The following is a 23,987-nucleotide window of genomic DNA, read 5'->3' as shown; positions in this document are numbered from 1 at the left end:
AGGCTGCTGCCGGAGCCGGAACACCAGCCGCTGCAATTTGAGGGAGCGATAAACAGGCAGTGGCAAGCTCCACAATGAGAGCTCCAGGGGGCTGGAGCCCCAGAGGGGCAAAGCTCCCCTAGAAGGAAGGGAAAGGGACGGAAAGGGGAAGAGGACAACTCAAAAAGGAACAATAAAAGGCAATAACGAAAAGGGGGAATTAAAAAAACGGAAAGAAATCACCAAGACGATCCATCGAAGGTAAGTCTCTTGGCTGCACAGAGGACACGCTGTTAGCTTGTTCTGAATGCACGAGCCAAAAGAGAAAGCTCTGGGTCACGTGCATAGGTATAAACAGGTCCCTCGATCCATTTGGACTGCACCCCATTGGTCAGATTGAACCCAACATCGAGGGACCTACCAATCAGGGACCTACCAAACCAAACTAACCCACCCACAACACAGGAGGTTGGTCTCCAGGTCTCACCACAACACGTGCCCTCTTTTAGGGAGGACACAATTTATAAATACTTAGGCCTTTTGTCTTTATTTGCTTAAGAAGTCAGTACTCCTCTAATGCTGTTCATTTGACTCTAAACTCCAGGTCAAGTCTCTGACTAGGTATGTGACCAAATTCATGGTTGTTGTTTTTTTTTTGGGGGGGGTTGAAATTGCTTATGTGAAGCACAATGTAATTCACAATTTTGTGCCCTTATTGAAGCAAGCACACATTGAATGGAATTCAGTGAATGTTCTTGGGATTACAATGCCCTGGACCATATTCTTTTCTAAATAGTTAAAACTTTTTTCCTGTAATAATAAAACCTGCTAGGTTAGCTTCCCTTTACGCATACGCATATCTGATCTCAGTAGTAAGACTTCACAAAATTATGTAAACCGAAACAGGCACTGAAGTTTTCAAAAACAATGAAATCTTGTTAAAGAGAATCAAAATGCTGCACAAGAAAGTGGGTTGGGCTCAATAATTCACAATAAAATGGATGAAGTAACATGACATCATCAATTACATCGCTAGCTGTAACTTCTGGTACAAGAAAAGTCTTGTACCTTTGGCCAGTGCCTTTTTTTCTGGGGGTTCTCAATGATAGGCAGTAGTGGTACATTTCCCCCCTAAATTGGTAAAAGTGTGGCACTTACTATAACAACTTCATGTTGCAAAAAAGCACTGCCTTTGACCAATGAGGCCAGAAGGCCAAGGCATACTTGTTATCAGCTAATTGAGAAGCTGGCTGTCCCTGGGCTGCTGTTAATTATAGATGGCAAATGGAGCAGGAATCAATTAACTAGCTATTAGGGTAGAGGTCCATCTGGAAGGAAGTATACAATGCTATGCTTGAATGAGAATGGGGGGGCAGTGCTGTTTCCTGGAAAGTGAGTCATCAACTTGCATTAATGGAAATTCCTGAGCTAGTTAATAATTCACAGACAGCAAAATATCATTTGAACTAACTAGTCGCTTATTCACATGCAGGTCCTAGTGACATTTAAGCAGCTTCCTAAATTGCAGGGGCGGTTGTACTGTTGGTTCAATTCAAAAGCCCATCTTAGTCCAGCGGTCAACAGCAAGCAGCCAGATGCCACTTTGGAGAGGCTCGGGAATTAGACATAGAAGCAACAGCCTGTCTTCAAAACTTCTCCGGTGTTTAGAAGTTCCACCGCCATCCTCCTTTTTGAAATCAGGTTGGGTAGGAATGTGGCAGCAACTTGGTTTGATTCACAATGGGTAAAGGTATTAGAAAAGAGGTTAAAGCTCTGTCCCAATATCTTGGAACAAAGAGAACCATGTATAGACTTGAGCAGCTTTGGGGAAAGGTGGGATATAAATGCAATGAGTTAATTAATTATAGAGCCAATGTGGTGTAGTGGTTAGAGATTTCTGCATTGCAGGGGGTTGGACTAGATGACCCTCAGGGTCTCTTCCAACACTATGATTTTATCTCACTTGGTTTAAGGCAACTTCTTGTGGATTCCCACTCTAAATTTCTGAAGTGCCTCTTTCATGCTGCACTTTTCTCTCCTGCAGTTTCTCTCTGCTTGAATTTACCCTTTCCAAGTTATCCGACTCAGCTTCCAAGAGAATCTCCATTTGTTTCAGGAGAGGGTTTCGAGAAATCTTGTGATTGGTGTAATTTTAACAAGGGAGATGAAGGTGTCGTGCTGAACTCCACAGACATAGTGATTCCTTATTGGAAAGAGGAATGCACCCTAGTTTTGACATGATTTGGCTTATTTTCCTGTAATGCTGGTTGAATTACTCATCAAGATGATACAAACCGTTCGCTTCGCTCTCTGTGACTGCAAGTATATGATTGCTTGCTTAGTAGTTACATGAGTGGATGACTGTGAAATGTTCACATGGGTCCTTTAAAAATTCATCAGATGTCGCTATCAAATCTGGCTGCAAAAGGAGGAGTAGAAAAAATGTGTAAAAGGCAGAAGGACACTGAGACAGGGAAGAAGCATCTTATTGCCAATATTATTTCTTAGCAATTATTGCCAATATTATTTCTTGGTTACTCTTCAGAAGCAGAAGCAACTTTATACTCTAATTTGCTCTCTTCAGAATCCCAGAAAAGCAGGAAGAATAACAGAGCGATTGAAAGTACAACATATTCTGTTCTGAAGTGCTACTCACAGACATGCCACAGGCTCCAAGCTTAGGCAAACCTGGATGAGATGATGGTGGGAGATCAGATCTTCCATAGTTTTATATGGATAAATGCAGCTGTCTAGGCTGTCATTCAGATCAAGGTATGGATCAATATATCTCTATCTCTACCTATTGTTATAGATTTGGGGTAGGGAAATTCCCAGACATAGCCAGGATTCGCTTGTTGAAAATGGCATCCTAGCGGAATTTTCGGAAAGCGGTTAAAATGTCCCAAAAAACCTGGACATAAGTGTTGATTTAGCAAAAAACAACTGTTGTGTCTGGATTTTCACTTTTTTGAAATATGGCAACCCAATTTTTTTTGGGGGGAGGGGACTCCCTAAACCAGGGATGGTGGGAATTGTAGTTCAAAAACAGCTGGAGACCCAAGTTTGGAAATCCCTACACTAAACCCTGGAAATCAACAAATGCTAGGATTTTGAATATTTGGGATGTGAAGGTAGAACAAAAGCTGCAGAGGAATTCCTGGGCTAGTCTATGCAAAATGACCTGACCAGGCTAGGGTCATTAAGGAACAATAGAGGGCCTTTGAGGGCCATTGGCAATGCTAGAGAACCATTCTTCCCCTTTGCCCTGAGGTGTGAACAGAGACAAGGGTTTGGAAGGTTGTCAGGGTAACTGGGTGTGAGGTGACAGGAAAAGAGAGTTTCGAGCAAGGGTTGCTGGGAGAAGAAAGAAGAAGGTCTGGGATCCACCTTGGGCAGGCTGGAGAGATGCCTTGGACTCTGGGGGTGCACTGCTGTGGGGGACAGGCCCTTCCATGCAGACTGAAGGTGTAATTTGCTCCTAGACCTTCTCTCGAGGAAACAGAGATCCCACTGCTGACACCAGTGTTACAAAAGTATTACTGAGTGGTGGCAAGACTCCAGGGGGTTCCAGGCACTCACCCAGGTTCTGTGTTCCTTTGGAGAATTGAGACATGGCAGAGACTGTCATAGCTTTAAGAAATATGGTTTAGTCACCTATTTACACCTGCAGTCTGCATGGAGGGAGTCCAGATCTTACGTGGTCCTCTGCATACAGCCAGTCCATGACAGATCAGGGGTGAACGAAGGCGTCGTTATACCCGGGGCGGGGCATTACTACATAGGGCGCATGCGCGGTGTCACTATATATGATGCATGCGCTGTATGTAGTGACGCCGCACATGCACTGTACATAGCAGTTTGCTGGCGCCAGCGTTCCAGCGCCGTACAGATGGTGCCGGGATCCTCTGCTCGTGGGTGCAGTGTGATGGCTGCTCGCACCACCGCGCCCAGGCTGGGGTGGCAGGGCAAGCACCCCATGGGGTGCCTTCTTGCCACCCTCCCAGATGTGGAATCTGGGGCACACCACCACCCTGCCCCACTGTTGCGACGCCACTGTGACAGATGTAAATGCAGTAAATTAATTTTTCTGGAAAATTATATGTTCACAGGGCTGACAACTAAAACATGAAAGGGGATAATGCTCTCTCATGCACTTTGCATGAACATCTTCATAAGGCTGCGAAATGACAAAGCATCTCTGTCCAAATATTTAAATGTAGAAAGATTGTTCAGATTAGGAGGGTTTGGCACAAACTCCAGTTCTGTAATTTGGGAGCCTCAGAGACTCCTCATGAAGAACATAATGAGGGGAATCGGGCAGGATAGCCATGTTATCACCAAGGTATGCGGTGCCCACACCCCCACTGCCAGCCCATCATGTGAAACAGCTATATGCACATATATGTCATATGAGCACATAGAGCTCTTCCATGTGAGGGTGTATCCTGGCCCAGCCAGGATCCCTCACATGGAAGAGCTGTGTGTGTACATCATTATAGTGTTATGAGTTTGGATGGCAGGGTGGGGGCAGTAGGCTGCATGCAGAGACTCTTCTGAGGCAAGTTTCTTGGTGAGGTGATTTGCAGCTGCATTGCTTCTATATCGTAACATACTCCCCCATATGAATCAATGTGAGCTGCGAACAAAGCTTGATCCAGAGAAGAAAACAAACAGTTGTTATACATATAACAATCCCCTGTTGTTTCAGTTCCTCCCTTGGAACTACCCGCCACTGGTTTCCCCACTGTACCTCTCTGGTTATCTGACTTCCAAGGAATGAGTGCATCTGCATTACCTTGGCTAGGGAATGTAGTGTTATGCTTCATCTCTGTCAGATGCGCTTGCACATCTCCATCAGGCGCTAGCCTTAGATTGGTCAGCTTTTCAAAATGCAGCAACGCTGAAGAACCAGCATCTCTTTGATGTATTCTACGCAGCGTTTGCTAAATCTCACGTGCATATTCCAAATCCTGAATATGCACAAGTTGATCATCAGAGACACACAGAATTATGGCCGTCCTGGCTCTCACATTCTGTGAATTCCAACTTGGCGTTGGTGCAGCAGGGATGGGATTATCAATCACCCCAAAAATCCTCTGATTCTGAAGCAGGGCTTTCATCTTTACAGACCATGAGGAATAATTGTCATTAGTCAGTGGAGGTGGGTAAGGTAAGCCTCCCCCCTTCTAGGTATCCATTTTGAATACAAGCCTTAGCTCTCACTCTCGAGTCTGTAAAATCCAAAAGTCTATTGGGTTGTTTACTGCCTTGCACCTGGCAGCTAAACACAGGCTGCTTTGGAAGTCCCTCCAAGAGCAGTGAGATAGCAGACAAAACAAACGCTGTTTTTCCAGAGTTTTTCCAGCCTCTTTCAGTGCCAACCTCACTTCCGTGTTGGCTAGTAACTTTCTACTTTACTGATGTCTCGTTGCTTAGCCAATGGACATTCCAGGCTTGAGCAGCAAACCTTATCAGTCCCAGGAATGCGAAGAATGTGGCTCTCTCTCAGTGCTGTTTTTTATCCAAAAAGCAGCTTTTGTGAACCAGAGAAGAATCAATTTGCGTTCACTCTTTTAGCCCATAATTCAGCATACCTTAGGGGTTCCGTTGCTCATGGCTTATCAGTAAAAACGCCTCCTCCGGTGCTCAGCCGTCCTTTGTAACCTCCATCCGCATGCTACCGTATCTTCCTTTATCTCTTTGCAGAGGATGATTACGATCCATCAACCTCCTTAGCAGAGGTCGATGGATCGAAACCATCCTCTGCTACCAGATGTTGGGAATCAAGCCTATATCAGGAGAAACTGGCAACTCTCCAGGCACCCGGCTTGATCTCCTGTTGACCTCCCTGTCTGCATTCCCCAGCAAGATACAGGCTAGGTCGCGATAGGCGATTCTTCTCGGCGTAAGAAGAACACCCCCCCTCTTTCCTGCCCCCCCGGCAGGGGAAAGAGATAGACAGAAACGTATTTACATTCCTTTATTTCTGTCTTTGCAGCATTACAAAAGCATGACTGCTCTCTTCAAGCTCCAGCGGTCGAGACACCAAACACTTCCTGTACTTCCTGTACAGCTCATATTACACTCTGAGCTAATTCCGGTGCTTCGCACTGTGAATTGACTGTCCCTCTGTTTCCCACGGGCAGTCCCAACATTCCCATCATGTTTTGTTTTCAAGCTAGCACTTTGCAGCTGCATTGCTTCTATATCGTAACAGTGATAACCCTAGGTCAGGCATAAGCAAACTCAGCCCTCCAGATGTTTTGAGACTATAATTCCCATCATCCCTGACCACTGGTTCTGTTAGCTAGGGATGATGGGAGTTGTAGTCCCAAAACATACGGAGGGCCGAGTTTGTCTATGCCTGCCCTAGGTAATGGTACATTAAGGGAAGAAAGGAAGTGATTGTGCGCCAGACAGCAAATAAGTGGGCCGAATCTCTCAACTTACTGGGAGTTAGAAAGACAGAGTCGAGAGTTGAGTTGTGTGAACTGGAAGCTGGCAAGGTTGCAGGCTGGGCAGCTGGGAGACAGGGCTATGCCTGATTTCTCTTGGTGTCCAGGGATGTGGCTATGGGAGAAGCAAGACTTTTTTGGTTGCTAATCCTGCAAGCTCCTCCATTGTAGGCTCAGGTTGTATATGTGTGTAAATAAACCATATATCCCAATGAAAACACAGTCTCCACTGTCCCTCATTTGAAAGGAAGCATGAACCCTGCATAAGTGCCTGGGACCCCTGGAATCTTGCACTGCTTGAAGTTTGGGGTGGCATGCAATAATATGTTCATAGGGACCACTTAATTTGTTCTGGAGGTCCGTTCTTAACCTGAAACTGTTCTTAACCTGAGGTACCACTTTAGCTAATGGGGCCTCCTGCTGCCGCTCAATTTCTGTTCTCATCCTAGGTACTTAACCCTAGGTACTATTTCTGGGTTAGCGGAGTCTGTAACCTGAAGCGTCTGCAACCTGAAGCGTATGTAACCTGAGGTAGCGCTGTTATTGAAATAAACAATTTTGTTATCCTGTCAGTACTTTCCTTGTAGGTGTCATTCGACCCATCTCTCTTGTAGTTTGGGACCTTCTGATCACACTTACAGCATTCAAATCTGAGGTTATCCTGGACTGCAGGGTCCTGAATTCATCTCTGATGTGCAGCCCTAGCTACACCTCTGACAGCGTGACCAACACACAAGAGGGAGGTCTCAGCAGGCTCAGAGGAGCTCTAAGGTTTGCAGAAGTACAGCAGAGAGAGAGAGAGAGAGAGAGAGAGAGAGAGAGAGAGAGAGAGAGAGAATAATATTTCTAAGCAGCAGTGGCAATGCTAAAACAGCCAATGTGAATTAAGAGTCCATAGAATACCAGAAAACTGGCAGTGATAGAGAGGATTGTGGTATATTGTGATGTTGGTGGAGCATGGCTGGCTGGCTTCCTGTAACAGTAAGCACACACACATGCATACATCATTTTATTGTACTTATGCCACCTTTCTATAGTAAAAACCATGATCAAGGTGGCTTGCAACATGAAAAAATATACAAAACACAATAAACTTAACGCACTGCAACGTTTCGTTACAGGTCTCACTCGCAATGCTCTGTTATTCTGTGCAGAAAATAAGTACAGCACATACCTATCCCTAGTGTCGTTTACTCAAGGACTAAAAGTGTAGCTTCTTCAAAAAAGCTTTTCAAAAGCCTCTTGAGGAAAACTTTCCAAAGGCACTCTCTTTTAATGCAACGCTTTAAGGACCCAACAAAAGGACAATGATTTCATGTGCTTGGCAAATGGGGGAAGGAAGGAGGATGAGATGCCTTAATAATGGAATCCCCTTACATGATCACCCTTCTTATTTAGAGAGAGTCTTCCTTAGCAGTGCATTTCTCTTATTCTTAGAGGCAATCAGTCCCAAGAACAAGTTGCTGCCTCCGTGAGAAAATCTTGGCTACAACTCCATTAAGCCCCAACCAGAATGGCTGGGATGGTAGACAATATCTGGGGGGCCAGGAAAAGGTAAAAAAGTAAAGGATCCCTGGATGGTTAAGTCCAGTCAAAGGTGACTATGGGGTTGTGGCACTCATCTCGCTTTCAGGCCAAGGGAGCCAGTGTTTTGTCCATAGACAGCTTTCCGGGTCATGTGGCCAGCAGGACTAAACCGCTTCTGGTGCAACAGAACACTGTGACAGAAGCCAGAGCGCACAAAAATGCTGTTTACTTTCCCCCACACAGTGGTACCTATTTATCTACTTGCACTGGCATGCTTTCGAGCTGCTAGGTTAGCAGGATCTGGGACAGAGCAATGGGAGCTCACTTCATCGTGTGGATTCAAACCCTCGACCTTCTGATCAGGAAGCCCAAGAGGCTAGGTGTTTTAGACCACAGCGCCACCCACATCCCAGGAAGGACTAGCCAGTCAGACCCCCAGTCTGGAAGGGGGCTTTAGCAGGTAAATATGAACCATCAGCTTTCCCTGCTCCCAAATAAATACATCTTGCAATAAGATTATTCCTCAAAGAAATGACAGGGGAAGTTCCAGGTTCTACTTGGTGCAGCTCAGGTTGCCAGACCCACCCTGTGAGTGAGAACTCCTGGATTTTTATTTATTAATTACAAGACTGTGTGGGCAGCTTGTGAGCTTCAGTTTGGCAGGAGCTGGCTACAAATTATAGCAGTTATTGTGAGAAGGGGATCCTGCCCTCACCCTCTCTCAATAAACCTCCACTTCCAAGGCTCAGTGATGGGAGGGAACACAGAAGAAGAAAAAGAACTGGGCTGGGCTCAAGAGGAGGAGAGGGTTGTGAGTGTGCATGTGTACCTGGTGCAAGGGGTAGGGCTGCAGAAGTAAGCTGAGCACGTGAAGAGCAGCAACAGGAGCCGAACCCTGCTGCCTCTACCACCTTCAGCAACTCCTGGTTGGCCTTTTGTTCTTCTCAAGTGAGTCAAAGACAACAAGGACAAAAATTGACTGAGGGAGACTGGAATGTTGAGAGACAGGAGTGGAGAGTGTCTGGACTGGTCTCAGGTTTGGGCCCTAAAATCTCAAGGTCAGAATCTGGGATGCTGCTGACCTGGGGACCAACTCTTTACAAAGGGAACTCAATGACATCAAAATAGCATCTAGAGTTTTGCGGATTGCACAACACACTAAGGAAGATAACGACACCAAAAAATTCAATTGCACATTTATTCACGATCCAATTAAAAACAATTTCACAATATTGATTAACTTCATCCAGAGATAACAGCTTTTCATAGCCTGATTGTCATTTAGCAAGAGTCTTTAGATACAACATTTAGTAACTACTTCACAACTTCAGTAAATTCTTAATATGATGGATGGGCTTACAATCATAAGTTTGTAACACAACACAAATATATGCTCCGATCTATTCTTGAGGCTAAAACAAGAATATGCAGCAATGAATATTTCATGAGAAATATTTCTATGCATTGTTACCAACAAAAGCATGACGAAGGAAATCTATAGCATAAAATGTTTATATATTACTCCTTACCAAACACACACAAACCTTCACCTTGCACATATGCACGGTAACTAATTTATAAGAAAATAAATAACTATTACCAATAATTGGCTATCTTGTAGCAGCAAGAATTGTACATACAAAAGTGACCAAACAAAATAGCTTTGAAAGCGACAAGAGCAGTAGAGCTTTAAGCTAAAAGCAAGGGTGGTGTTTCACTCTAGACTCTAGCCTGGTCAATCGTAAAGAAGCAATCAATGCGCTCAGAGTGACCCACCTACACTGACTGTGTGCTGTTCCCTTGCCTCTTGGCACCCCCTAGGTAATCCTACCACCCCCAGGGAACCACTGATCTAAGATCTTCTAGACAAGAGCATCAGCTGGGGTGGGGTTCTAGCGCTGGATCTACATTGATCATCTAAACATTATTAAAAATAACATTCTATAACATTTAATGGCAGTTTCTCTTTGCTGATGGCTTGCTGCTCTGCAGCACCCTCTGGTGTTACATTTCAATAATACTTTTAAAAGTTGTAAACGACAAGTGTAGATCCGCCGCTAGGTCTGTGGCATCAGCCCTCTGCTCACCTAATGAGAACTTGTGTCTTTCAATGCTGTTAAAGACACCTGATGGTAGGAGACAGCTGTGTTTTGAAAAAAGAAGATTGGGCTCTTAATTTTTTGGGAGTGTGGTGGCCAGTATTGCAGCACTACAGAAGTGGTGGTGAGATCAATCGACATATCTGTGGTTTCCATTCCAGCACCTAAAGAAATAAAGAAAATTATGCACCTGATAAAGAGTTACATCTTTATGAGTTTGTTTTCCAGATTAGTTTGTATTTTACTAATTCTGTTAACAGATCTCTGAGAAGAGATACCCTGGATACGATTAAACTTGTGCACATGGTAAGATGGGACTCACCAAATTATATTATTTCATACTAACTGCAATTACTTTGGGTTTTTTTGGAACAGGAATAATATCTGGCGCATACTGGGAATATCATGGTCTTATAGCAATCAATTTCTGCTTCATGAGTGATAATGAATCATGTTTTGTTTGAACAGTTACTCATTTTCATACATTTAAAATGCCAGATTAGTGTTGCTAACTTGACTCATTCATTTGAAAAAGTAGCAAATTTCAACTGCAAATTTCTACCTGAGCTATTTATGAAGTGAATTTTACAGTGCCCAGAATTCAATGCCTTGCATTGGCTGGCTCTGAAATACTGGATTTTCCCCCTAATGTTCAAATCTTATTGTATTTTGTGTTCCATTCACAAAAATGTTTGTTCTACAAGTGACTCTTTAGAATCATGGAACTAACTCTTTATAGATATATATATATATATTGCACACTAAATATAATATTTAAAGTATGTTATGCATGCTACTGTGATTTCAAAATTTTGTCAGTTCTTTGTCAGTAAACCACTTGAACTGACTGCAAATTCTAGAGCTTGCAACAGGTCTCCCTGTACTGAACATGATTTGAACATCATCATCATCATCATTAATTGATTACCTGCCCTTCACTCTATGGTCCTAGGGCAGGTTGCAGCATAACAATACAACATTCAAAACTATTTAAAACAACATGAGGCAGTTGGGGACACCACCAGCAACCATTTCATCAGGTTGAAGCAGAGGGCAGAGCCACTTCACCAGCTCAGCTGAAGGACACTCTCCTTCTCTCCCTGAACTGTCTCCATCCCAGCTAGACTTTTTCTTTTTAAAAAAAGGTATTTTAGAACTAGTACCCCAAGTGTTGCTTTCCCTCCCTTCCTCTTCCTCTTCCCCAACCGCTTTTCCTTTTATGCTGTACCTTTTAGGCTGCAAGCCTGAGGGCAGGAGTTGTCTTATTACTGATCTTTGCAAACTATCCTGACGGGTCTTCTTTTGCCTGAAGAGTAAGGTAAAAATGCTTCAAACAAATATATAAGCATAAAACAACAGCCATTCTCGTTCCTGCAAACCAGACAGATGGAAGTTTAAAAAAAAAGGGGGGGACCAAATAAGATTTCTTTTTCTGAAACTACTTTAATCTTATTTAGGAAAGGATGACAGTTAGCAAAAGTGATGAGCCACAGAGTAAGGTCTAACTTTCTGCAAGGGTTAACAGAAAACCATTGATCTATCCACAAACTTGTGTCTTCATCCAGCAAGGGAGCATATGTGCGCAAAGATAGTATGTGCAGAAGCACCACCTAGAGGTGGGTATAGGGCACACTAATGTACCAAATACACAGCCCCTGGGGCTTCCATTTTTATTTTTATTTTTCAAAGCAAGTCTCTAGTCTACTAGAATGAAAGTTATAAAGCAAAATGTTTAGGTGCCCTTCTAAAAGATTTCTGTGAAGTGAGCCTGCCTGGTAGTGTTTTTAGCTGATGAGTAAAGTCAAGAGTTGTTACTGATGAGTGAGTTGTTTGGGCACCTAAAGAGCTGCTCTTTAGCTCTCCGCTTTCATCCACTTTTCCTGCCCTGGTCTCATTTCTTTCCCCAGTCCTTTGCTCGCTCTCTCTCTCTTCTCTGGCCTTCTTTTTCCCTAGAAAAACAGGATGTATCTTTTCTGCTGTGGATTCAGATACAGTACACACTAGAAGATATTTCCTGCAAATACTATTACACACAATGAGTGCAAGTGAAGGTCCCTGAAATGGCAAAAGCAAAATGTGAAAACTTTGTCCAGAAAAAGGGCATAGGCTTATCTCCTACTATGCAGGAGCTGAAGTCCAGTCACTCTTAAAAATTCACTATATAGTTAACAAACAATAGAATAGTAAACATGTCTGCTCAGCAATAAGTCTCCGTGATCAATGGGACTTACTTTGATGTATGTACAGGGCATGGTTTAGGGTTGGCACTGGGAGAAAGCAGGGTTCTTGTACCTTTAACAGCTGAGTGGCAGGCAGCAATTCAACAGGTTAAGCACTTTCAAGCATGGAAATGCAATTATGGGGGAAATTCCAAATGCTCACATTTTTGTTGTTTATCATACACTTGTAGTGACTGGTTTATTTTGGGGCCTTCCAGTAGGCACACAAAACAGGGCACAAACTTGTATATGACATGTACCCGTTTCATGAGCTAGTTGGATGATCCAAACTATCTACAGTGTAGCAGGCACAGAATATCCTGCTGGCAACTCCTGTGAATTTCAGGCTTGATGAAGAACCATGCATGTAAACAGGGGTGGCATCCATGGTTTCTTCTCCCCTATACATTAAGAAATAGAGGCTTCTTCCAGAATCAGAAATCACACTTACCAGCTGTTAAGGGAAAAGGATGAAGTGATAGATTCAGTCTCCCTGCACCCCTTCCAGATACAAACAACCAATCTCTTCTACAGCATTCTGAAGATGCTTCCATGCAGCCTAGATTACTGAACACACACCTTGTTGGTTCGAAGACCAGGTTTATCCTGAATTATGGGCATTCCATCATAACGTCGACCATCAGTCAAATTCACCCTCTTGGTTCCTACTGAAATAAGTTGCCTGTTCACCAAAGATCTGTTTAGCATCCTGCCATTTAAGCACAGGCCAAAATTTGATAACTTGACAAAATTTGACAATGCAAAACTGGATTTCCTCTCCAAAGGAAAAATGTTCCATCTCCAAAGTATAGAAAGAACATGTTCCCAGGCCTCAACAAGGGAGGGTCTGCTGAAGGTCCCAATGTTTAAGAGGAAAAGATGCATGTAGGACCTTCTCATACCCACAAGTGTCCCACTTTAAGCAGGACATCCCAGATCACAGAAGTCAATTCTGGCTTCTGTTTAGATCCCGGAATGTCCTCTTTTTTTGGTCCAACACTCTGATGCAAGTACTCACACCAGAGCGCCAAACCTAAAGACACTCTGGCGTCAGCCAGCAGGTTCGTGCCAGAGTGCTGGGCCAGAAGATGCTCTGGCATGATCCTGCTGATGATCCCCAGAGCACTGGACCAGAAGGTGTGCCTCTCCTGACTTCCCTATTTTGGGGACAAAAATGTTGGAGTGTATGCCTTCTCTCATCTCTACAATCTCTCTCCTCCTGATGACCAGGAGGAGAGAGCTGGATCCAAACCAGCTGGATCCAAACCAGAGCTTTTTGCTTTTCAGGAGGGGTGAAACTATCCTTCTTTGGTCCAAAATGTACCAGTGCTGCTTTTTGTGTGCATGCATTCCTGTGTTCAAATAATAGCCCAGGAAATACTTTCAAAACAGTGGCAACTGAGGCACCACAAGCTGCAGTGAGGCAGTTGCCTCAGGTGGCATGCTGGGGGTCGCTAGGAGGGGCGGCAGATCTGGGCCCTGAGGAGCACACTGCTTGCAGCCTCCTGCACTTGCTATCCTCATCACCACTATCCACCCACCTCCACTGCCTGTTGCTCTCTGGCCTCTTTTCTCCCCCTCCCCCTTCACTGTACATGGGCTTCCCCCATGCCACCCCCAGGCACTTCATTTTCTGTTTTGCCTAAGGTGGCAAAACATCTGTAGCTGGGCCTGCAAGCGAGGCACTAAGGAAATACATTCTACATCAATTTACTGACTGGGACCTTCTAACCTGTGATTGAAAATGAAGTCTCAGTCCTAATGGTAGCTTCTGTGCCACAATCAGAAGTGCTTTGTTGAGAATGATCCCTTTCTACCAGGCATGGCCAAACTTGGCCCTCCAGGTGTTTTGGGACTACAACTCCCAGCATCCCTAGCCAACAGGACCAGTGGTCAGGGATGATGGGAATTGTAGTCCCAAAACATCTGGAGGGCCGAGTTTGGTCATGCCTGCCTTCTGCCAAAATCACCACATCTTTCCTGGAGAGCTGCACCCTAAAGCTGTGACTGATTTGTGCAAGAGTGCATTGACTAAGTTCAGGCCAAAAAACAATAATGCCTCTGTTTCTCAAATGCCTGAACAGTCCATGCATCTGTGTATGGAGCTGCTGATATCCCAGAGTTGTACTGGCTGGCTAGCTCCATACACAATGCTGTGGGAGCCCTCTGAACCAATTCATTCTCCCAGAGCAGCCTTCATCAGCCTGGTGCCCCCACAGTAGTTTTGCCACACAGCTCCCTTCAGCCCCAGGCAACACACTGAAAGGAGTTGTAGCCCAAAATATCTGGGGGGCACCAGGCTGATCCAGAGATGCATCTACCCATTATTATTGGCTGGACATTGGATATCTCTGTCCATACCAAATTCCTGTGGGATGCACCTCTTGTTTGCTGAAATGGTACCTTGCTTGCAGGGGCAATTCTCACTGCAGGTGTGCCTGAAAGGGGCCATTATTAACTGCAGGGTGTGATTTCCAGAGGCCCTCTTCCTCCAGCGCATACGCAGCAGGGACTTGAACTCCGAGCGGAAGTTCTCATTCAGCCAGCAGTAGATGAAAGGGTTGTAGCAGGTGCTGCTCATGGCGAACCAATGGAAAGCGAAGTAAATGATGTTGTTGCTCTGGATGGCCTTGCTAGACATGAGGACTAAGTAGCAATTTAACGGGAACCAGCAGACAGCGAAGACCAGCACGACCACCATCAGCATCTTCAGAGTCATCTTCTTCTTCCTCTGGTGAGCATAGTACTGCTCCATGGTCACATCACCAATGGCGTTCCGCATCCAGATTTTCTTGGCGACCACTGTGTAAGCGATGGAGATTACCGACAGGGGCAGGAGATACAGGAGAAAGAAGGTGGTCAAATCCAGGTACTTCCAATAAAGATCTTTTGGAGGGGGGAAGCTTGGGAGGCAGACCACACGAATCGTTCTGTTTCTGGAATACAGAAGAACAAATTCCTCCGTGAAGAGTAGACAATACTGATGGGAGTTGTAGCCCAAATCATCAGGAGGCCACCAGACTGGTGTAGACTAGGCAAGCTAGGCCCATGTTCACACCATCCATTTTAAGTGCTATGATACTACTACAACCATTCATGGCTTCCCCCAGAGAATTCTGGGAGCTGCAGTTCATTAACAGAGGTATTAAGAGGTTTCAGGCAAAAGGTGAGAAACAAGTTTCCATCTTGCATGGGATAAGTTGGGTTGGACAGACAGAACAGCCCTCTCATCCCAAACCTGTTGAAGTTGCGGGGGGACGGACACGGATTGTGTGATAAATCTAGCATCATATAACCACCATGTTTAACCCTAATTAATGCATGAAGGGGTTAAGACCATAAAGTAAGCTGTGCTGCCAGGCTTTACTAGGTCACATCTCCTCACCTTGGGAGGAAGGGTTACCAAACTCTCTGTTCTCTTCTCTTCCACTATGAGAATCCTACCAGTAAGGTGGTCTAATTTGGATGTTCCAAGCCTAGATTGCGTTGCTTAAGCAAGCCATTTTTGTGTTTTATACAAATAGTTATTGATAAATATTTGCCAATTTTGAAGTAAATCGTACTGCTGGTCTTTTCTTGCTGCTGGTGGAATATGGCATTTTGAAGAGTTTGTAAGGAAGCCATTTTTAACTTACCAAATGTGTGGTCTCTTTCTAAGCTAAGGGGAAGTGGGGAACTTTGGAAGCAACTTAGAAGGGTTTTTTTTAAAGGTCTATCAGCCTTTGTATGGAGGGAGGGAAGCAGTTCTGGGGAACACCAAGGCCACCTTCAGAACATAACATTTAAAACAGTCATGGCTTCCCCCGGAGAATCCCGGGAGCTGTAATTTTGTTTTGTTTTGTTTTATGGCACTGAGTATTGTTAGGAAATCCTCTATTCCCTTCACAGAGCTACCGTACCAGAGTTCCCTGTGAAGAAGGATCAGCTGTTAAACCACTCTGAGAACTGCAATTCTGTGAGGGGAATAGGGGCCTCATCACAACTCTCAGCACCTTTAAACAAACTCCAAGTCCCATAAATCTTTAGGGAAAGCCATGGCTGTTTAAGTGGTATCACAGTGCTTTAAAGGTATGGTTTGAATGTTTCCCAAGTAGAGCATGGACACCTAAAGAAGCAGCTAAAAGACAGCAGCAGCATTGTCACAGCTGAACCCTTCAAATAAATTTCCTCTGCAGTACCTTCCCATCTCTCCAGGCATCATTTGTAATATTTGAAGGGACAAATAATGCAGCGGGTGCCCCTTTTAATGATGTGTCTTTTTTATTCCTCTTACCCCATAGAAAGCCACATCAGCTTCTGGTAGATGGCATGGGGCAGGGAGAAACAGCTTGCCATTAACCAGATGACAGCAATGCAGATCCTTCCTTTCACAATGGACATTCGAGGCCTCAGTGGATGCACGATGACCTAAGGAAGTCACAGAATGAATAAGGTTGTAAATCCTCATACAGTGGTACCTCGGGTTACATACGCTTCAGGTTACAGACGCTTCAGGTTACAGACTCCGCTAACCCAGAAATAGCACCTCGGGTTAAGAACTTTGCTTCAGGATGAGAACAGAAATCGTGCTCCGGTGGCGTGGCGGCAGCGGGAGGCCCCATTAGCTAAAGTGGTGCTTCAGGTTAAGAACAGTTTCAGGTTAAGAACAGACCTCCGGAACAAATTAAGTACTTAACCCGAGGTACCACCGTACAGGCCTTGACTCACAAACATATTCCTATGTCTTATGGAGATCAATAGGACTCAATCTCATGTAATAAAGTGGGCTGAGTCAAAACAGAGGTGAAAAGAGGCTTTGTTTGTTTTTGCAAAAGGTCTTGCAAGCTGCTGAAAATGGTCTCTGCAACTGAGGTTGGCGGTGGCAGGGTTATTGCAGATATGGGCACAAGTGCTTCTTCCTTTCAGAGTATGGGTGATGTTTACTTGCTCCCACTTTGAATTTGCTTAGTATATTATTTCATGAACATAAGGACAAATGAAGAGCCTGCTAGATCAGGGCCATGGCTCATCTGTTCCAGCATCCGGTTATCTTACTAGCCACCCAGATACCTGTGGGAAACCCACAAGCAGGATTTGAGCACAGGAGCAGCTCTCTGTTCCAGCTCTATCAAGTAGCATTCAGAAGCGTTGCTGCCTCTGACGGTGGAGCCAGGGCAGTAGTTATCCCATGAATTTGTCTAATCCTCTTTTTAAGCAATCAAGGTTGGTAGCCATTATTGGTCAAATCTGAGGCCCATTTAAAAAACAACAACAACATAAGCCCATTCCAGCCAGTGTTATGTTTGAAAGACATTCTCGGGAAACACCAGAAAAACTGTCTGTCAGCTGATATGTGAAAATGCCTTTATACACTTGTCTTGGAAGGCCAGCACAGGCTGACATCGACTGTTCCGGTGTCCCACCCACCTGCCCAAGCAACGTTCAGTGCTCCTTCTTACCTGCCATTAGCAGGCCATTCTGTTTCTCCCAGCTTTTAGAGTGCATTATTAATTCTGATTGTGGAATCTGCATTCTCTTGGTGCAGATTTCGTATTCTCTTTGTAAAGTATTGGGATTTAAAAAAACGATACTCTACCTGATGGCGGTCCAGAGCAATAGCTGTCAGAGTCAGCACAGACACATGGACAGAGCAATACTGAACGAACCGGCTCACGTGGCACATCTGCTTTCCAAAAACCCAGGTTCTGCTAACAAATCGGACCTAGAAAAGTATAGCAGGCAGTTTGTAAATCATCCCAAATGTGGATTAAAGTGAAGGGGTTCCCCCCCTCCCCCAAACAGGAGCTTAATATCATAACTAATCATTCAGATATCGTAAATGGGTTGCTGGCAAAATGTTTTTTCACATTATCAGACTCTTACTAGAAAGGGCAAACCTGGATTATTATTATTTTTTTGGAGGGGGGGTAATAGAGACATCATGTGGGTGTACAAAATATTTGCATATCTGAGGACACATCCCACAGTAGGCACCCATGTGGAAGCACTCCTAGTTGTTTACTTGTATGTATGTTTGTTTGTTTGTTTTATTGCATTTATATCCCACCTTTTCCTCCAGTGAGCTCCAGGGGTTTTCAGAGGCCTCCTCCTCATTTAATCTCCAAAGCAACCCCATGTGGTAGGTTAGGCTGATAGGCAATGTGACTAGCCCCCAAGGTTACCCAGTGAAAGCTTCATGGCTGAGTGGAGATTTGAACCCAGGTCTTAGCCTCAAACTCTAGCCACTTCGTCAGACCAAGGAACATAGGATTCATAGTTCCTCTTCAGTGTATCCTTACAAGAGCACTGTATAGTGAGATAGATTGGCAGACAGGTGAACCTGTCATACAACCCCCCATCAACACACACACACCAGATGCAAATTTGAAAACGAGTTACCAAAGCTTCCCTTTTAGGGTACAATTCCCATTGAACTGCATGAATTGTTGTAAACAAGGGCAGAAGACTTTCATCACACTAACCAAGGCCAGCCCAAGACTTCTGGGCACCTCAAATGAAGTACAAAACAGCACCCTGCTTCCAGCCAGGGAAGAAGGGATAAGTGAAGATCTACATCAGGAACAAGAGGGGAATAAAGATCAGCATTGGGATCTGCTGCCCCTGAGGATTCTGCCACCTGAGGCAGTCACCTCACTTTGACTCATGGGTGGACTGGCCCTGAGGCCAATTGTAAAAGTGTCTGTGAGGAAATGGGGCCACAATCCATTTGGGATGGTACAAGAGATTTCCCCAGTGGATTGTACACTGTGTTTTCAAAACATTTCCCAAACTAACAATACTTTGGGGGACAGGGGGGCGGGGGACGATGACCAGTTTCTTCTGTTCGGTCAGGAGCTGTCAGAGAAGAGTCATCTATCTGCACACCTCTCCAAGCCCAGTATCAAGCTAAAGTACTTTAAGTAAGGAGAGTGGGTGGTGGTGAATATGTGATTTATGGTTAGATTTGCAGTTGATATCAGACACGTGCCTTCACTGTATTCTCTTTGGTGCCTGCTGAAGACATTCTTATTTAGACAAGCCTATCCAGATGATTAGAAAGTTTTAATTTGTTTTAATTTATTCTGTAGTGGTTTAAATTTTTTATATATTTTAAATTATGGATGAAGTCAGACCATTGGCCCATCCTCCTCAGTACTGTATACATAGACCAGCAGTGGCTCTCCAGGTTTCCAGAGATAGTCTCTCCTCCCCTTACCTGGCCATGCTGGGGACGGAACCTGGGAACATCTGCTTGCAAGGAAGATGCTTTACCTGGAGCAACAGTCCTTCAATCTCTCCCACCCAGTGGCGTAGCGTGGGGGGGTGCAGGGGGCCCCGGCCGCACCGGGCGCAACATCTGGGGGTTAGGGTTAGGGGGTGCAAATCTATGGGTTAGGGGGCGCAAATTACTTGCCTTGCCCCGGGTGCTGACAACCCACGCTACGCCACTGCTCCCACCTAACCTACCTCACAGGCTTGTTGTGAGGATTATTTTTAAAAAGGAAAGGGGGGGGGGACTTACGTATGTTACCCTCTGCTCTATGGAGGAAGTGTGGGATAACTACATCATTACTGAAAACTGATTGAAAGAACTGAGCACCATTTTTGTTGCACTGAGAAGGGACAGGAAGTTCCTTCATTTTCTAGAGACATGAATGGTATATATTCTCCTTTGCCCCAATACTGGGGGGGGGGGGAGTTTTAACTCTGTGCACAAATGGTGGTGGTCCAGTAGAGAACAGAGCAAGTCCCTGCTGGATCAGGAACAAAAACTCCAAATGCTTACTACCAGAAGAGAAATAAGGCCAGCCAGTGCTGGTGCAGCGGTTTGAGTGCTGCACTAAGACCTGGGAGACCAGGGTTCGAATCCCCACTCTGCCATGAAGCTCACTAGATGTGACCTTGAGCCAGTCACTTTCTTTTGGCTTAACCTACCTCACAGGGTCGTTCCAAGGATAGCATGGAAAGGAACGACGGCATTTATGCTACCTTGAGCTCCTTGGGAGGAAAGTTGGGAGAAAAATGTAAATAAATAAATAAATAAATAAATAAATAATAAATGTACACCTTCCCTCTTATTCCCCTGTGAAATCATACTCTCGCACAGTTGGAGGCTGTACATGACTATACACGGCATTCAAAAATAATAGCATTTGCAGAAGTTTAAAAGGTTTAAAATACACAGAAGCATAAGCACACCCTAGAAATGCACTTTGGTAATTTCAGACTCAGGACTTAATGGTCATATGATGGGTGGGTGGCTTTTTAAATGTGCGTAACTTCACTCACACCAAACATGTGGCAAGGCAGTCCAACTGCATCTCTCCCCCCCCCCCCCCCAATTTTGCTGAGCAGGACCCAGGTCTTCTGCTCCAAAGTCCTGCCCTGATGGCGCTATAAACCAAGACATTCTGACACACTGTGCTAGTGTGGAGAGGTCCTTTTGTGGGTCAGGAATTGGTTAAGTCACAGGAAGCAAAGAGCAGGAATAGATAACAGTTCTCTGAATGAAGAGAAGGAGAAAGCAGAGTCCCCAATGATCCCCACAGAGTACCGTGTTCAGTTCTGGTTGCCTCAACTCAAAAAGGATATTGTAGAGTTGGAAAAGGGTTCAGAAAAAGAGCAACTAGAATGATCATGCAGATGGAGAGTTAGGGACTTTTTCAGTTAGAGAAAAGGTGAGGAAGAGGCGACATGATAGAAGTTTATAAAACTACACATGGCATGGAGAAAGTAACGATTTTCTCTCTCTCTCATCATAATGTTAAAACTCGTGGACACCCAACAAAGCTGAACATTGGCAGATTCAGGGCAGATAATTCACTCAGCACATAGTGAAACTGTGGAACTCTCTCCCACAGGAGGCAGTGATGGCCCCCAACATGGATATCTTTAGAAAAGGATTAGACAAATTCATGGACGACTACCAATGGCTACTACGGTAACTATCAGTGGCCATGCTCTGCCACCGCAGTCAGAGGCAGCAATGCTTCTGAATACCAGTTGCTGGAAACCACAAGAGGGAAGAGTTTGCTCTTGTGCTCAACTCCTGCTTGCATGTTTCCCAAGGAGGAAACTGATTGGTCACTGTGAGAACAGGATGTTGGACTAGATAGGCAAGCTGTTCTTACGTTCTTATAGACAGACACACTGTGCCCAGCCAGCAGATAAAACTACAGCAGGAAATTGAAATCCAGTACACACATACCAACAACCTGCACACATTGTAAGAAATTGAGAACCATAGCCAGAACTAGACAGCCAGTGTTGGTAAGGTTGTTAGCGTCCTGGGCTAGGACTTGGGAGACCTGGGCTAGGACTTTGGGGACCAGTCACTGTCTCTCAGCCTAACCTACCTCACAGGGTTGCTATGAGGATAAAATGGGAAGACGTCTGTCCACACATTGGGCTACTTGCAGGAAAGGTACGATATAAATATAGTAAGTAAATAAACTTAATAGGAGCCTGCTCGAGCTTAGTTCTCAAAAAGTGGCATAGTTGTGAAGGATGGGAGGTGCGAGGGTCCTGAGGGAGATTATTATTTTATTATTTTCTTTTTTAAATGTAGTTTGCTGTTCACTCCTTGTTGAATAACCCTAGAGCCAGTGTTTCCCAAACGTGGGTCTCCATCTGTTTCTGGACTACAATATCCCTGCTAGCTAGGGATAATGGGAGTTGTAGTCCAAAACAGCTGAAGACCCAAGTTTGAGAAACACTGGACTAGACAGTTCTCCTTTAGCTTCTTGGATTGGGGTAGGGCTTTTTAAAGAGGGGTACGAGCGAGCCCCCAAAGGCTGTCAAAGAAGGAAACTGACTCCTGGTTAGGATAGAGGTATGCCTCCCCCCCCCCCGCCTCCCGTCAGTCTACTCCTGCAAAAACAGCAAAGACAAACAAAAGTTTATGCCTGTTCTGTACATTCATCAGCTTTAAGGTGCTGCAATACTTTCTGATAAACTTGCTTAACCTTGAGACTTAAATTGGAGCAATTGCACAGACAGATAAAAACTATTGATTAACTCTTATATGCTTTACATGGTGTGCAGAGCTTTTTGCTGGAGGCTGGCACCAGCACAGAGATTCAGTGTGCAGTTTGGAGCAGCCACTTGGAAAGAGGAGGGAAGGCACTCTGCATACCATCAGGGGAACTCTTGCCCCTGTTATTTTGTCTCCTGTCTTGGGACTGAGCCCTGTTTGGGAGCCAACACAATGCTAAATGCTGTGGGCTAGCGATTCTAAGACCTGATGACCCAGCTGCTGCTAGCTTGTTCAGATTTAGATCTACAAAAGGAATTACTCTTCCCAAGGAGCAGCATCATGGTGAGGGGGAAACCAGCCTGGTCTCATCCATCCACTGGAGAAGATGCAGCTGGTGTTGCCCTTCCCTGCCAGACTGAATACTTATAAGAACTTTGCAACTCAGAGCTAGCCTCTGGTTTGGAGTCCCAACCCCCTCTTCCCTCCCAATCCCTTTTCCTTTTCTGCTATGCCCTTTATGATTCTAAGCCTGCAGCCAGGAGCTACATAACTTATTCTTGCTCACTGCAACTTGCTGTTTGGGTGAGTAGGGGAGCGTTCCCTTCCAGTGACCATTTCTTACCAAAGTGAAGGGCGTGTTCAGGGTGGTGATCATGATGTCCGCCACGGCCAGGTTGGCGATGAAGAGGCTGGTGGCCGTGTGCATCTTCTTGTTCTTCACCACCACGTGGCAGACCAGCAGATTCCCGAAGAGCGAGATGCAGATGATGACCGAGTAGGCCATGATGAGCAGCGTTCTCACCCTGCTGCTCTGGGACGCCCCTTCGTAGCGCGCGCCGCTGTCGAAACCGTCTAGGTCGTCCACGTCCCAGTCGTCTAGGGAGAAGGAGCTCTCGTTGTCGAAGCCCTCGAAGTCTGAAAACAAGTCTTCGCTGCTGTTCTCGCTCTCGGCATCTTGGCTGCGGAAAAAGGGATTTGAGAGGAAGAGAGGCGGAGGCAGCCAGAAGGGCCGCTGCCGGCTCATAGTTGGTCAGAAGCCAAGGGTCTTGCAGCGCCCATTGGATTCGGATCTACGCTTTCTTGCGAGGGGTCCGGAAAGTTGCGAGCCAACTGTTGCCAGCTGCGTCCCGGCTGCGGCTACGGAGGCAGAGGGAGCCGCCGGGACGTTGGACAGTCTCTGCCTGCCTGCCTTATATCTGCTTTCTCTCTCCCCCCACCCGGTCGGAGATGGGCTGTTACCCCTGCTTAAAAGTACCCCCACCACGCTCTGCTCCTCCCTCTGTCCGCCACGCGCGCCCAGAGTCTTGCTGTACCTGGCCGCGCAACGAAGCCGTCAACAGTCAAGGAATGGGGACTAGGAGGGGGGGGGGCTGACTGTCCCCTCCCTCCCTCCCATTTCCCTTCTGGAGGCGAGGCGGCGACGATTGCATTGAAAGAGGAGGAGGAGGAGTCCTCGCTCGGCCAGAGAGAGAGAGAGAGAGACAGAGACTCATCCAGCTGAATGCTCCACGCGAGGAGCGAAGAAGAAAGTGGAATAAAGACCTGTTGAGTTGGAAGGATCGTCTGGCCCCAACCCCCTGCAATGCAGCTGTCCCATACGGGGGTCAAAACTGCAACGTCTTTGTTTTATTTCATTCTTACGTTCGCATAGCCGCCTTTTCTTCCGAGGAGCTCAAAGTGGCGGCGCCGTTCTCTTCCCATTTTACCCTCACGAGAGACCCAGTCCAAGTGGATCAGGCGGATAGTCCCTCTA

General features: G+C 45.5%; 1 protein-coding gene across 1 annotated transcript; it reads right to left on the bottom strand.

Moving 5' to 3' along the window:
* Nucleotides 1–9,145: 9,145 nt before the first annotated feature.
* Nucleotides 9,146–23,664, bottom strand: LOC309361732 (G-protein coupled receptor 83-like; the record flags this gene model as incomplete). Its single annotated transcript, XM_081896837.1, is given in 8 exon segments — nt 9,146–10,224; nt 11,289–11,366; nt 14,661–15,215; nt 16,553–16,686; nt 17,855–17,980; nt 22,857–23,188; nt 23,548–23,595; nt 23,598–23,664. Coding segments are annotated over 8 exon segments (1,374 nt in total). The 3' UTR covers nt 9,146–10,190.
* Nucleotides 23,665–23,987: the final 323 nt, after the last annotated feature.

Source organism: Podarcis melisellensis (assembly GCF_964234715.1).
Source record: "Podarcis melisellensis genome assembly, chromosome: Z".
In the NCBI taxonomy this organism is placed as follows: domain Eukaryota; kingdom Metazoa; phylum Chordata; class Lepidosauria; order Squamata; family Lacertidae; genus Podarcis; species Podarcis melisellensis.
This window is presented reverse-complemented; position numbering and strand designations above follow the sequence as displayed.